Source organism: Pleurodeles waltl, chromosome 12, assembly GCF_031143425.1.
Source record: "Pleurodeles waltl isolate 20211129_DDA chromosome 12, aPleWal1.hap1.20221129, whole genome shotgun sequence".
In the NCBI taxonomy this organism is placed as follows: Eukaryota; Metazoa; Chordata; class Amphibia; order Caudata; family Salamandridae; genus Pleurodeles; species Pleurodeles waltl.
The window spans coordinates 586,660,413-586,676,472 of record NC_090451.1 but is presented as its reverse complement, the minus strand read 5'-3'; the positions used below and the strand labels follow the sequence as shown (position 1 = coordinate 586,676,472).

At 45.2% G+C, this 16,060-nt stretch overlaps 1 protein-coding gene across 2 annotated transcripts in view; it reads right to left on the bottom strand.

Annotated features, from left to right (window-relative positions):
- Positions 1–16,060, bottom strand: part of HASPIN (histone H3 associated protein kinase) — an 854,350-nt gene that overhangs the window by 9,122 nt on the left and 829,168 nt on the right. For both annotated transcript variants that reach the window (XM_069217741.1, XM_069217740.1), the window contains exon 15: positions 8,640–8,742. In XM_069217741.1, coding sequence (XP_069073842.1) covers positions 8,640–8,742 — 103 coding nt within the window. The remainder of the gene's footprint in view (positions 1–8,639; positions 8,743–16,060) is intronic.

The following is a 16,060-nucleotide window of genomic DNA, read 5'->3' as shown; positions in this document are numbered from 1 at the left end:
CACCTATCAGGAAGGGTCTCTGACGTCACCTGCTGGCACTGGCAACTCAGATGCTCCCAGAGTTCCCTGACCACCCTTAAAAAAAGATGGCAGAACCCAGGGACACACTGGAGGACCTCTGGGCATCACCCCTGGGATGGTGATGGACAGAGGAGTGGTCAATTCCCCTTTCCCTTGTCCAGTTTCACGCCAGAGCAGGGACTGCGGGTCTCTGAACTGGTGTAGACTGGATTATGCAAGGAGGGCACCATCTGTGCTCTTCAAAGCATTTCCAGAGGCTCTGGGAGGATACCTCTCCCAAGCCTGTAACACCTATTTCCAAAGGGAGAGAGTGTAACACCCCTATCCTAAAGGAAATGCATTGTTCTGCCTTCCTAGGGTTGAGAAGCCTGTCTGTTGGGTGGCCGCAGCTGGGGCTGCAGTGAAAACCTCGGAAGGCTGGTATGGCAGTACTTAGGGTCCATAGTGGAGCCCCCAGGGAGCATGGAATTGTAAAACCAATACTGGAATCAGTATTGGGGTACAATTCCCAGTTGTTAGACACCTTACACGGCCATATTCGGAGTTACCACTGTGAAGCTGTACGTAGGTATTGACCTATGTGCAGTGCACACTTAAAATGGCGTCTACGCACTCATGAAGTCTGGGAAAATGGGCCTGGACGACGTGGGGGCACCTCTGCTAGTGCAGGGGTGCCCTCACACACAGGTACTTTGCACCAAGCCTTCAGGGTCTGAAAGCCTGACTTATAGGTGACTTATAAGTGACCTGGAGCAGTGAAAATGGCTGTGAAATAGTGCATGCACTGTATCACACAGGCTGCAATGGCAGTCCTGAAGAAGCCTTTGTGTGGGCTCCTTATGGGTGGCAGAAGAATTGCTGCAGCCCATAAGGATCCCCTGGAACCCCAATGCCCTAGTTACCTAGGTACTATATACTAGGGAGTTAAAAGGGTGGTCCAGTATGCCAATTGGGAGTGAAATACTGGGTTAACAGTATGTAAGGACAAATTTGGAACTAAAGGGAGCATAAGCACTGGAGTTCTGGTTAGCAGGACTCCAGTGACACAGTTAAGCACACTGACAAAAACCGTGAAACAGACTGACAAGTAGGCCACAATCCATAAGCACTGGGGTCCTGACTAGCAGGATCTCAGTGACACAGTCAAAACACACTGACAAACAGGCACAAAATGGGGGTAACTATGCTAGAAAGAGGCTACTTTGCTACACGGGGTAGGTGGAAACATGTGGGTAAGCCCCTAGAGAAACCTCCCAACAATAGTAGATTTAAACAAGGAGTGTTGATTTGGTACTCTGAGGAAAGCAGAGACGGCTGACAGGTAACCTTTAAGTGTGCCCAAAGCAGAGCCCTGCAGGGCAAGAAAGAGGACAAGAAAAACAACCTCAGACAGAGATGCAGAAAGGAGAACAACAGACTTGTTGGTACACTATGCTACAAATTTCTTCCGACAGGCATATACTGTTTTGGTGGAGGGACTCGAACATTGCAGACTTTGAGTGGAAGGTCGAAAGCTGTAAACTAACGCCACTCAATCTCCACACAAGAAGGCGGAGACTGGAAAGATTCGAGTGGAGAACTGTCCCCGCTGCTGCGACAGAAGATTCTTCCAAAAAGGCAGTGTGATTGGAGGATCAACGGTCATGCTCAGAAGCTTGGGGTACCATACTCTTCATGCCTAGTCCAGAGCCAAAAGGATTACTTGGATGTGGTATATCTTGATGATCTTCAGGACTCTGGGCAGAAGTGGTATTGGCAGAAAGACATAAAGGAGGCCTGAGTTCCACTCGAGATGAAAAGTGTTAACTTGGAAACTCCAGCGCGTAAAACAGCTGACATTGCACATTCTTGCAGAGGCAAACAGATCTAACCAAGGCTATCCCCACTGCTGCACTGCTGAAAGAGACCTTGTGCCACCTCAGATTACGCCATTCGTGAGCGACCAAGCATCGAAGGCTGAGTTTGCTCTGGCATTCAGAGAGCCTGTCAGATGTTGAACCACCAAGGATATGCGCTGAGGTTCCAACTATGTCCAGAGATGTAGAGTATATCCCGCCCTCCTTGTTGCAGTGCCACGTGACACTTTTCACCCCCGGACTCTATTGACTCGTATAAAAAATTGAAAAGTGTTACTTACATGTAAACTGCTTTATGTGCAAAAACCAAAGTACATTTGATACCTATGCTTTATACTTTCTTACAACTTTATTTACCTGCAACAAAGACATTCTGGTTCTAGTAATAAAATAACTATATATATATATATATATATATATATATATATATATATATATATATAGTTAGTACTAAAATGAACTACACTGTGCAAAGAGTTCAGCAGATCCCCAAGAATGTGCAGAGGCAAAAATAGATAGGTTTAGAGCTCTATTTGTTGTACCGTGGGAAAGCAGCTATACTTATCAAGGAGTCGTGTGAAGCATTTCTTGTACTCACAGAGCAATAACTGAGAAACGCACTCAATGAATAAATACAAGGCCTATTTAGAAACAAATAACAGTTGCTTTTATATATGCTTTTAACCCAAGAACTTTGTTACAAGGTAAGCAGTTTTCAAGTTAAAAATACTTTGCGGTTTCAGAAATCTACACACTGAAATTTTCAGTCTTCAATATTAACCTATGGAAGGAAAACAAGTAGCAGTTTTTCAGGTAAGTACACACTTAAGACCCCAGTCTTTAGGGATTCAGGCTAGCACTGGACAAGACTCAGGTTGGTACCAAGAGAGCACCCACAGCAGCACAGGGGCAGTTGGGTGCCAAATTCAGAGACCAACGTTAGTCAATGGAGACTGAGGTGGGACTGCTCCCAGTAAATAAAGGCGATGTCAGAGTTTGGTCTCCGGGAGTTGAGACAAGCATTCGAGGGGCTACAAGGCAGCACCAAAGTTACACCCTCAGTGCACTGGGGGGGCTAGGTGCAGAGTGCCAACACAGCATTGGGTGCCCAATGCCGTTCAATGGAGACAGGGGTATACGCTACAGTGCTGCTTCCAGGTGAGAAGGACGGGGTAAAATAAATCCAGCATCACTGGGGTCACTGAGAGTTTATTATTCTGAGATGTTTGTTATCAAACATCCCAGGATTCAGAGAAGCCATCATAAACCGGGAGAACTCGCAATTACCAGTGTCCAGCACATGCATTTAAAATGGCTTCACTGTACACTTACTATGTCTGAGAATCGACAGACATAGCAGGGGCATATCTGCTCATGCAGATATGCCCTCACATGTAATATAATGCACCTTGCCTTAGGGCTTTAAGGCCTGCTACAGGGGTCACCTTCATATAATGCATACAGTGTTTAGGGGACAGGGTACACAGGCTGTGTGCTATGTTGTGTCTTCAATTTTTGGACCACCCTGTAAAGCAGCCTGCAATGGCAGTCTGCATAAGGTTGGTGCTATGTCCCTCAGAGTGCCACAAGTGATGCTGCAGCTGTGAGGGGCCCTCTACAGTAGCCATGCCCTAGGTCAAGGGGTACCATTTACTGGGGACTTACATGTGGCTTAGGAGCATGGTCACTTGGGGATCAAGTGACCAGGTGTCTGTTTTAGGAAAGGAACACTGGCACTGGGGACCTGGTAATCAGGAACCCAGTGGAAGTTTCATCCAAAACCAGGCAAAAGGTGAGGGGTACTGCAACCAGAACCCAGTTCCCTACAGTCAGGATCTGAGTTCTAGGGTTCAGAGCTGCCACCTAAATACTCAATTTAGGGGTGTTACAGGGAGTACCAAGTGGTAGCCACTCAGCTGACGTCGTTTAGGGTGACTACACACTTTCTATGACTGCTTCTGCTGGGAAGTGGACATAACCCTATCCCTAGTGGCCTGATTCCTTCCCAGAAAGTTGGAGGAATTTAAAAACTAGTATCCACTTCAGCTCATCAACCTTAGGGGTGGGGCTGGCATGAACTGGGCACACCTTGTAATCTGCCTAGTTTACCAACCTGCACTGCCCCCAAAATTAGGGTCAGGACGGAGTGAGGAGGGACAGGGGGACTGGGGGGGGTGGTCATCTCCACCATATGGAGAGATCTAGGCTGTATTTCAAAGATGGCAAAGTCTTTGAAACTCCCTGCCCTGGAATGCCCATCCTGCTCTGGACGAAGTGTTATGACCTCCGCCCAAAGCAGGCCTTTGTTCTGGGCTCCCAAGAGCGTTGGCTTTCACCTCAGGAAGCTGGAACTCGGCCTAGGGTGGTGGCACTGGTTTGGACCAATCAGTGAACACACCAGTAGCTGGGTAGGTTTTCAGGGGGGGATCTAAGGTGGCCTCTGACTGCATTTTTTCATAAATCCATCACTGGGGTCAATGAGGGCTTATTATTCTGAGATGTTTGATACCAAACATCCCAGGATTCAGAGAAGCCATCTTGTAACTGGGGAATTCGTAGTGACCAGTGTCCAGCACACGCATTTAACATGGCTTCCCTGTGCACTTGCTATGTATCAAAAATGACAGAGGTACAGTAGGGGCATATCTGCTCATGCATATATGCCCTCACAAGTGCCTGGATGCACCCTGCCTTATGGATGGCTTTCACCTGGCACATGCAGTGTTAGAGGACATGGCACACAGGTGTGTGTGTGTGTGTGACAGGCCTTGTTTTCAATTTAGCCTGCACAAACACACGCAGCCTGCAATGGCAGCACCGTGTGGGTATGGTGAGGGGTCCCTGAGGATGATACAACCGTTGCTGCAGCCCTCAAAGACTTTCCTTAATACCCCAGGCCCTAGGTAGCAGGGATACAATTTACTAGGGGCTTACAGTGGTAGCTAAAGAGTTTGCCAATTGTGCAAAACAATTGTGTAGTTTTTGGGAAAGAGATCTAGTGTGGGGGGTCACAATGTCTAAAGAGGCACTTTCCCGCACCTCCAGAGAGAAAAGGATCTCACCCTTTGGGGTAGAATCTCATCTGTTGGTGGCAGGCTGGCTAGAATTAGTTAGTTGGTTTTCAGGGGGCACCTCTAAGGTTCTCTCCAGGTGCACGCATTCATAAATCCATCACCGGAATCAGTGAAGGGTTAATACGAGATGTTTGGTACCAAACATCCCTAGTTTTAGTGACACCATCATGTAGCTGGGGATTTCCTATTGACCAGTGTCCAGCACATGTATTTAAATGGCTCCTCTGTTCACTTATGCTTGAGAATTGAAAAGACATAGCAGGGGCATATCTGCTCTTGAAGATATGTTTACACATGTAATATAATGAACCCTGCCTTAGAGCTGTAAGGTCTGCTGTAGGGGTGACTTACAAATATTACATGCAGTGTTTAGGGAACATGGCTCACAGGCTGTGGGCCATGTCATGTTATCACTTTTTGAAACACCTTGTCACACAACCTACGATGGCAGTCTGCATGAGGTAGGAGCTGGGTCCCTTAGAGGGGCACAAGTTGTGCTGCAGGTCTTAGGAGCCCTCTTCAGTATCCATGCCCTAGGTACCAGAGGTACCATTTAATAAGGACTTACAGGGGTGCTAAAGGGCTTGGCCACTTGGGTATGAAGTGACCAGGTGTCTTGTTTTGGGGAAGGAACACTGGCACTGGGGGCCTGGTTAGTAGGAACCCAGTGCACTTCAGTTCAAGTTACATCAAAAATCAGGCAAAAAGTGGGGGGTACTGCAACCATAACCCAGCTTCCTACATGGTGGACCTGACAGCCTTAGGGTGGTCTTCCCAGAACTTCTGCCTGCCTCCATCCATTTTTCTGATCTAATTTTTGCTGGTTTGAAGACTCTGCACACTTTACCACTGCTGACCACTGCTAAAGTGCTTGTCCTCTCTGGATGAGAGTGGAGATAATCGATCCAGCCTTCAACCAAAGTAATGTGAATTATGATACCCAGCAATGGCTTATTTACAAGACTTATAAGGCTTAATATGTATCTCACATTGAATGTTCACATTATTTTGAAAAATTATAAAAGTTTTACATAAAAATAAATAAATACATGGAGTGCTCACTCCACAGTCTAGAGGTGCCCGAGGTGCAGGGTGGCTCTAAAATGCATGAGCAGTGGGCCGACAGAAACCATGCCTGACTTCATATGTTTCTTGTCCTTTTATAACAGAGTCATGTTTAGAGCTAAAGACATACATTCACATTGTGGGTGTCCAGTTATCAACATCTGATGATGACAGTCACAACACAGCTAAAATTATATTGTTTAAGGAGGAAACATACTGTACACTGATTTGTTTTAGAGGAAAACAAGTCTGTCAGAATTAAAGGTCTCGAAAGCTCCAGATCCGCAATGGAAGGTACAAAAAGAAAGGAACAATGTCAGAGCATGGCAGTGGCGAATATATGGGAGCCTTGATGTCATCCTGGGTTGGACGGGTCAGATGCAGAGCCGCACAACACCACCTGCCGACGCTTAAGGGAATTGCTACAAACATTTCGTGATGCAGAGGAAAATTCACAAGGTGAGGAATCTGTGATTAGAAGCCTCTATACGAAATTAAGAGAGTGACATGTACAGTTGCAAATGAATGAGTACAGCAAATAGACAAAGGAATGCGAAAATCACTCCCAACCCAACAGTACCACCCAAGGACCTTTAGGACTAGGGAAGTACTAAAACCCCAAAGGTAAGTAGGTAGGATTCCCCAGGCGCCTGTGTGCAAAGTAATAATCTCGGGTCAGCAGGATAACATGGCGAAGTCATGGTTGGAGTTTTCAGGTTTCAGAGCTCTTTCCAGAGGACCCTGAAGAAACCTGTAAGGGCAAGGTAGGTTGGATAGTGCCCCCACCCAGGGATACCCAGAACATAGGGGTACCTACACCAGGGAGCCCAGGTGCATATGGGTGAATCTGTGTCGGAACCTCCTGTTGAGGTAAATAGGGACCTCAGTTATCCAGCTGCTGTCGTGACCCATGGACCAGGTCAGAGGAACCCAGGCATGGATTCCTAAAGAAGAGGACCTAAGGAAAGAAGGGACAGAGTCAAGACCACCCGGAGGAGTCCAGGCGGTGAAGGAGGGCAATGCCCACCCTTCTTGGAGATGCTTTCCTGTTGGAGGTGGACAAAGAAGCACCACTATGTGGGTCAGGTGATGCAGGAAGATCCCAGGAGCCAATAAGCCTTGGCAACCACAAACAGAAGCAGTGCACTGCGGGTCTGAGCAAGCAGCTCCAGTGCGGACCAAAGACTTTCAAGTTGCAAGGAAGACAGGTCAGACCTCTGGAGAGCCACAGTACCACCACCTGTGTTGTAGATCCTTTAAGAGTCCGTGGGACAGCAATATCTACAAACCGTCCGTCAGCGTTGAAGTGCCTGCAGATTCAGGAGAGTGACCTCTTCACTCCAAGAGTGATTCCTTCTTGCTTTCCAAGTGCAGGCAGAGTCCTTGTGTCTCTGTGGGATTGCATGGCCACGGAGGTTGAATAAGTCTTGCAGAACTTGGAAACAACAGTGCTGTATCAGCCCTTCTATGGGTTACAGTCTTGCTCTTGGTGCCAACAAAGAACAGCAGAGGTTGGACCCCCATGGGTGGCACAATACATGTTGCAGTCCATGTGGCACTCTTGGTGTACCTATGCCCTAGGTACCTAAGTACCATATACAAGGGAGTTACATGGGTGCACCACTATGCCAATTGTGGGGTGTAAAAGTTACTTATCAACTCAAATTAGGGGAGAGAGCACCGACACTGTGGTCCTGGTTAGCAGGATCCCAGTGTGCTACAGTCTAAACATACTGACACCAGGCAAAAAGTGGGGGATACTATGCCAGAAAGGTGCTACTTTCCTACTCCATATTTGTACCTGCATATTTATTCCCCATGAGTCAGCCTGTGAGTGTTGGTTTGCAAACATATTAAGAAGTCTCCCACTGCCTTTCCATGGCACCTCAATAATGGTCTACCATTCTTATCTTTCCATTATGCTAAGATTGATCACACTATTCTACCCTTGCATCAACTGATTTAATACTCTTGTCTCCTACTTGCTTATAAGTAACCTTAGTTTGGCTATTGACTGCCACTCCATTTTGAGGAAGAACATCCCATCTACAAAGCTCCATCCTCATTTACTCCTTTTAACCTTCTTTGACATCTAGTAGTTTTTAGGTGGCCTTAGACAGCATTAAGGGCTATATGTGCAACCAACATAACGTGTTTTAAGACTCTGTAAATGGATGAAGGCAGGTCAGTTGGCCAAGGTGCTTAGGGGCTTGTAGATCTGTGCGCATAGGTGACTGTTTATCTGCTGGTCTATGTACATAAGCGGCAAGAGTGTTGTTCTGTATGTTCATGGATGTACACAGGTATGTTAATCTGTTTGTATATTTGCTTGCATGAGCCATCTAAGGCTTCACATGCATGTGTACAAGCCATGACAAGTCACAGTAGATTTGACAATGCTGGTTTCTTATGAAAGCCCTAGATAACATAAGGTAAGCAAGAATTTAGAATATATGTTATCTTAGTTTATTTAATGTTAGTATTTATATAATAATCAAAGGCTTCGTTGTAGATATACCTTATATTGAATGTTATTAATAAATAAAAAGAAGTTAGCCAGTTAAAAAGAAAACACAGCAAGTACTTTGAGACGAAAAACAGAAATAATTATTTCATTACGTACCCGTTCTCCTCTTTCATGGAACGATAAATGTCAAACTGATAGTCTCCTTCTCCGTGGAAAAGCTCCTCATCCGCAGAAATGTCACAAAACACAGTCAGTCCATCTTAAAAAAAAAAAAATGCAGAATTAAACCTCAATCCATATAAATGAAGAAAAAAAAATCCAAACACTCTGCTTTGTTCCTTGAGAACTTAAGTTCATCCCCCGCCTACTAAAGATGTACCTAATATGGTTTGTGAACCAACCCTGGGCCTTAGGAATTGCAATGTAAACCTCCTTTGCAAAGACAGACCCAATCTTCCCCCATACTGCCTACTGTTCGCAAACATTGACTCGGACCACAAAAGTAAACTTAAAGCCACAGATCTGAGATCAGTAATGTCTTTACATTGATCAGGCTGTGGCACAGAATAAGGATTTCTTACCCATCCAGAGAAGGAATAATCATTTTCAGATGATTTTCATCCGCTGATACAAACAGCTTACACACATTTAACACCCAGGTCAGCCTTTTGCAAAATAAGCAGAAGTTCAATGCCTCTTCCTGATATTTAGAAAATGCAGATGCAACACTGTGGTACAAAGTCTTACAAGTTAATTTAAATATTAAACCATGAATGGGCTCTCTCTCTTCAGGGATACAAAGTTTTGGAGGAGGCAAGTACAATCACAGTGCATGGATCACATCAGTCAAGATTCATGTTCAAGAATCTCAAAAAAATTAGGAAGGCTGCGCTTGTGAAGGATAGACTTACTAAGAAAATAGATGCAACTAGACAAACAAATGGTATACAGAAGAAAAGAGGCTGTAAAGGGCGAAACTGAGAAATAGGCTTCCAATGTATTTGGAGTAACTGTGACTTGTTATCGCTGTACCCTACTAGTGGGCGCAACAAGCAAGTTACTTAGCTTCAGTAATGCTCTTTGTGGCAGATAATCTGTTTGACAGCAGATTCCTTGCCTTTGAATACATCCCAGGAACCAGACTAGATAAGGAAATGTTTCTCCAGCAATACTCTGCCATGCCACTAGATGCCGTCATGCAACTCAGTACTGCCCTTGAAGTGATGAAAAAAGCTAAGTATAACCGCCAACCCTGCCTGCTGTTGTCAAATTATTTTTTACCCTTTCCATGACCCTAACTTGGAGTATTAACCATTTTTGGTACCAGAGTGATGATTATAAATTTGTGACCTTTTTAGATGTTAAAGAGGCCACTCCACAGAGCGGAAAAGTGAGGAATCTGCAGTTAGATTAAGTAGCCACCAGAAATAGTGTTGCTGAAGTTAAGTAATTTGTTCTTCGAATGGATGCTTCTAACCACACATTTCTCACCTTAGAATAGATAACAAAGCAGTACCTCCTCAAGTAGAGGGTCAGTGAAGTTGACTCAGACCAAAAGTCTTATGGAAGTGAACTTGTGGAATGTTCTTCTCACCAGACCTAGCTGTCTTGTGAACGTATGCACCTATGTCTACAATGCAGCCCGGCATATGTCAAGGACAGGCACTTAACATTCCAACAGTCACAGCAGCCTTGTCCCTCGTGGAATGTGCTCTAAGATCTTCTATGTGCCGCTACTAAGCCAGTGGGTAGCCTAGTTTGATGCAGATCACTATCAACCTAAACAGGGTCCTTTTTGGCACAGACTTCACTTTCTGCACCAGAGAATCCCTCAAAAAGCAGATAGTCCACACAGTGTTACAATCAATATAAAAACCTAAAGTGCTTTTGTGTACCACCAATGAAGCCTCTCCTCTTTAGAGATGTGAGGGGGGACAAAGAACGCTGGCAGCTTGATGGATTGTCCAACATAGAAAGGAGCCATATCTTAAGGCAAGAATGCCGCCCCAGTCCTTCTTACCAATTAGTCCAGGAAGAAGGTGCGTAAAGTGATTGAACCAACAGTGCCTGACACTAACTCATGCAATGAGCTTAAGTAATTGTGATGAGAAGGACAGTCTTTAAAGTCAGGAGACAGAGAGGAACCAGGCATCAGCTCAAAGGGCATACACATGAGAAATGTGAAGACCCAAATAAAGGTCCCATGACAGTCCTGGAAGGAAACATGTCAAACCTTTAATAAAAATTATAGCAAGTGAGTTAAACAAGGATGGTTGATTCGGAAAATGTATAAACGTAAAAAGCCTGAAAGGGCTGACAAGTAACTATTGCAAGACCATGCTGGGCCAAAGACAAAACTAATAAAAGAACATTCAACACCTTGGCTTGTAAAAGGTCAACTCTGCGGATACCACTGCCAAGTCTCAAATTTGTCGCAGTGCCCAACATAAATGGACATAGTGTAAGGGGGGCATGCAGCAAGCATGACATCTGCCACAACAGGTGTCTGATCAAATTCAGTCAACAGCTACTGCTTAGTCTGCATACATGGTGGTGTAAATCGCACAAGTTTGGGTAAATCACCCTGCCCTGACGCTGTGAGAGAAGATCCTCCCAAAGTCCTTTCCTAATCCAAGGGCTCATGCCCAAATGTTCCAAGTACCACACCCTCCTGGCCCAAGCGACAAGGAGCCACAAGGAGGACTTGGGCCCAGGTGGTCTTACCATTTTCAGTACTCAGAAAGGAGGGAAAGAGGCAGGAGAAAGTACAGAAGTCAAGGGTCCTATTCCAGTCAGAATGCATCTTCAAGCAAATATTCTTGTAGAAACTTCAATGCAAAAACATCTGACACTACACGTTTTTGCGCTAGCAAAAAGGTCTAGCTGGCCAAAAGATCTAGCCAGGGTTCTCCCCACTGCCACAAGATGCCCTGCACCACCTGGGGATTTAGACACCCTCTGTTATCTGCCAGACACTATCTGCTTTTTTTCAGCCGCTCTAGCATTCAAGGACTCCACCAGGTGGTCCCAATTAGGGAACTGCCTTGCTGCTCCACCACCAGAAATGATACTACTGGCACAGGGCCATGAAGCCCAATCCAACCAGTTTCTTGGAATACCACTAGGCCATGGTGTTGAATGTGAGAACCTGCACATGCATTCTCTTGATGGACCACAGGAAGGCCTTCAGTGCTAGACAAAATGACCAACAACCCCAACAGACTGATATAGAGTCAGGCTTCTGCCGGAGACCGGAGTACACTGAGCTCCACCTCCCCCAGTCAGAAGTAATGAGTCTGTCACCACCATCAGTTGTGGCTAGAGAATGAAAATAGCCTTGCCACTGGACCAATTGCCTTCAAGCGGTAACCACTGCAGATCTTGAACTATCTCCTCCGAAATCTGGATGGAATCAAATAAGTTTCCTTGAAGCTGGGCCCACTGAAACTTCTGATGCCGTTGTACAGCCCGCATGTACAATCTGGCATAACTGATGAGGAGAATGCGGGAGTCTAGGAAGCCCTGCCGGTTCAAGCCTAAACTACCAGGCTCTCTGGAGTAGGATGGTCAGTAAGAAAACACAGATTGGTCTGTGAAGCCTAGCCGCCTATCTACCGGCAGGCATAACCAGGTCTTTGACCAACTACCCAACAAGATATCAGTGATGACCTTGTTAAAAGAGAGCAGTGTGCTGAGAAGTGACAAGGCCAGGCTAAACAATTTCTGTAAGGACGTTCGCATTCGTCTCAAATGAAGGCAATGGCAATTGCTGGACACCAGCTGTTTATTGGACACCTGCTGCAAATGAGTCAAACCCTGTTTCAGGGGTGGTATCACACACACTGGCCTCTTATAAGACCATGTAAAAGTTGTCATTTGTATGGGGGTGAGGGGAGCATTCCCACTAACCTGAAAACTAATCTTCCTCTTGGGGTTTATCTTGTTAAGAGTCAGATTCAAAAAGATAATGAAGCCTCTTCTGGTGTGCCTAACCTAGGTAGAGGTACAGGTTCTAAGTCAGGCTATATGTTGACAAGTTGCACTTTTGTAATCTTGAAGCCTGACTTTAGTTGAGATTGGGCTGATGTTGGTTCGGTGTCAGACATTCTAATTCTCACTAGACACTTCTCCAGTGCTGTTGGTGCTGGTATTGACTAGGACTGGCCAGGCGCGAGTCTTGGAGCTGGAGTGGAAGTCTGTCCCAGAGTCAGTAGGGGACCTGGAGCCAGATGCAATGGGTCAGATGGTGTTGAGGATGTATCAGCCAGTGGTAGCCCAAACCGATGGGCTTGAGCGCATGTCAGGAAAGATGAAAGAGCATCAAAACCTTGCAGAATGGTGTCTTTAAGAACATTAATCTTTTGCCCCCTTACCATTGGCCTGGGATACTCAGGGTGCAAAAGAATCAGTTGGCGAATCCACTCCGCAACTGGGAACTCAGAGGGAAACTGACTGGAACTTTGATTAACTGGTGCCTTCTTTTTGGATACAGAAGTGGGATGAGGTTGAGTCCTATGTCACTTTTTTTTATTTCATTAGGACGTTGATTTAGATTTACTGTAGTACTTCAACCACAAAATTAACCTCTTGCGGGAACAGCTTCAATAATCTGGTGTGGGACTTAAGCAATGGCCGTGAATACTACTAATGTTCAGCGATGTACAGCACTGCTTCTTTGTCCTGGATCACCTTTGGGTGGATGAAGGTGGATTTGTTGCACAACTTGAGTCGTACACAGAACCCTGTCAGCAAAGGTGCACGTCATGCGGGTCTGTGACCGATATCTGCTTCGTACAGTCACAGCATGGTTTGAAGCCTGTCATTTGTCATAGGGGACATAATTTCCTATCACGCTGGAATTAGTTTTCCAAGTGGTTAGAAGGCTGATGAAATAGGGAGCAAAGTAACTGATCCACTTTGGAAGGTGCAGAAAGAAAATAAATCACATCAGCGAGCAGGGGTGGCATTTAAATGCGGCTCCGCTCTGTCACTGCAGGAGTGGTATGGAGCCAACACAGACTTACAAAGCTCCACCCAGCAACAAAATGGAGCACTGCTGGAGAAAGTATTGCATGTGAGGAGTATTCTAAGGTGAGGAATCTGAAGTTAAAAGTATCCATCAGAAACCTATATCACCAAGTAAAAGGCTTAGTCAGGGAGGTGGTGTGGGGTTAGAGACTCAGCACTCATCAAGCATCAAACAGTATTAGGAAAACAAAACAATCTCCAGCCAGCACTTTGGTTTAAGAAAAGGAGAACATTATTACTCCCAAAATAAGAAATATTTAGCGTAATTAACAAAAGGCAATACTGTGTTCATTTGGACGATCTTCAGCAGTAAATTATATTAGCCTGTTCCTGGGCTGTTCCCGGGCTTAGGGGAGTCTTTTTTGACACTATGGGTATTACTAGTAGATGCTTCATGGAGCCAGATGCTTCGCTTTATAACATGTTCTTCCAATTCCGCTGTTGCTTGTGATGAGCACACTTTCAGGATCTGAGCTTCAGCCTAGGCACGGCAATGCATGTCTCTTTACAAGTCTCAAAGCAATGGCTTTAAATTATCTTGCATCCTTCACAATCCTTTGGCTTCAGAGCAGCAGTGTCACATTGCAAAAACACCTCCAGCACTCCTCCTAAGCAACTTGTTAGCTCTGTTCTTGAAATAGGATCCAGGCAATCTCTGCCATCAGACTTCTTGAGATTTCCCCAGCTCACTGGTCCAGAACCCTGAAAACTGAGTTGATTTCTGTGAACTTCAGTGCTCTTAAGATTCTCCCAGCATCCACTGGTACAGGGACCAGAATTCTTGACACAATATTCAAGTTGCAGTGGTGAAGATGGGAATCTCCTTTGCGTTAAATCAAAAACAAGGGCACAAAGGCTATGGAGGCTGTCCCACTCAACTATCTGTTAATCTCTTTGTGGAATCCTTCCTAGAAAAAAGGCCAGGAGGGAAACTCACTGATTTCAAAGGGTCTCACTGATTTCTATCTAAAACCAAAGAAATCTGTAGTCTGGCCCACTTTACGGATAACTGGAATGTCTGAAGGAGTCCCCTATTCACATGACCTGTTGACTGTCTCTATCCCTCCATCTTAAGTTCCAATGGATATTGTAACCTACAAAATGGAAGCCAGTTTGAACATGGTTACATGCACCCAACATATTCCAAGCACTTCCACTACCCATGTATACAAGTTCACACAGATGCCATCAATGTGTCACATGGATGCATGAATGACAGGGTTGCAGGGACTGGCAGATACACTGAAAAAAGGTGAGGGATGTTCGTTGCCTGTCCCTTGGCAGGTGACAGATAAAAAAGGCCTACTCTGCTTATTAAAATTGGTATTGTTGCAATCACTGTCAAACCTCTACAGCAGGGTGTGATAACAGTCACAATTGTTCAAGGAGGGTGGAGAGGGTGTGCCCTCCAACCTATTTCCCTCACTCTCACTCATGTCATGGAAAAAAGTCCCCAATGCACCTGCATGATCACCATGTGTGCTGTGGCAGAAGTCAAAACACAATAGTTTGTTAAGGTGAACTCGTAGCATGGGTGTACTCTCCAGAGCGATGAAGGGGGATCTTTGTCTGCCCCAAAGGAGAATAAACTTTGCCCATAACATACTTGGTAAGAGTGAAGTGAATATGGAAATAAGAGGAAGCATAATTAAGTATGAAGGAAATGTGCTGGGGTGAGGATACATGTTCTATTTTACAAAAGGTTTTGCAGAAATTACTCTTAATGAGAGGTTAAAAGAGTGGGATAAATCTTGGACAAAATATTTCATAAACTTATTTAATAAAATCCGATTTTTTTGTGATCTCGAGAGGTTTACCTCTTTTTATGTAGGGAACTTTGTTGTTTTGGTTATTTATGCCATTGAGACAGAGGTAGAGCCACAGATGCCATACAGAGCATAATTATGGGAAGCTAAGTAGATGTCATTAGACAGAGTATTTGCTGTACTGGATGGCAAATTGTGGCAGATGATGTTGTGTCTCTCGTCAGGTATGTCCTACTCATTTATCTGTTCAGAACTGGACGTTCTCTCCTCTTGATTCAAGGTAGGGGTTAGATATATGGATTCCAGTTTGTGAAGATCTTGGGATGAGGGCAACCTGACACTTCTGGAGCAGTAACCCAGCAAGGCTCTGATGATGGATTAAGGACCTAAACCACTTGAATCTCATAAGAAAACATGGCCTAAATACCTACTTGTAACATAGTTGTTTGAACTACACAGGGGCATACTAAAGAAAGTGTGTTAAGAATGTGGCTTTCAACAGTGTCAGGCATCCAATATTTTAAATTCTAAATAGTGGTTCTGATGTCATCTGTGGCGGCGATGAGGACAGTTTCCGTACTGTGGTTGCTGCGGAATCCGGATTGGGAAGGGTCCAGGGTGTAGTTCTCCGCGAGGAAGCAGGTTAGTTGTTTGTTGACAGCCTTCTCAATTACTTTTGCCGGGAAGGGGAGCAGGGAGATAGGCCGGAAGTTCTTGCGGTCCTTTGGGGCTGCCATGGGTTTTTTGAGGAGGGCGTTGATCTCAGCATGTTTCCAGCTCTCC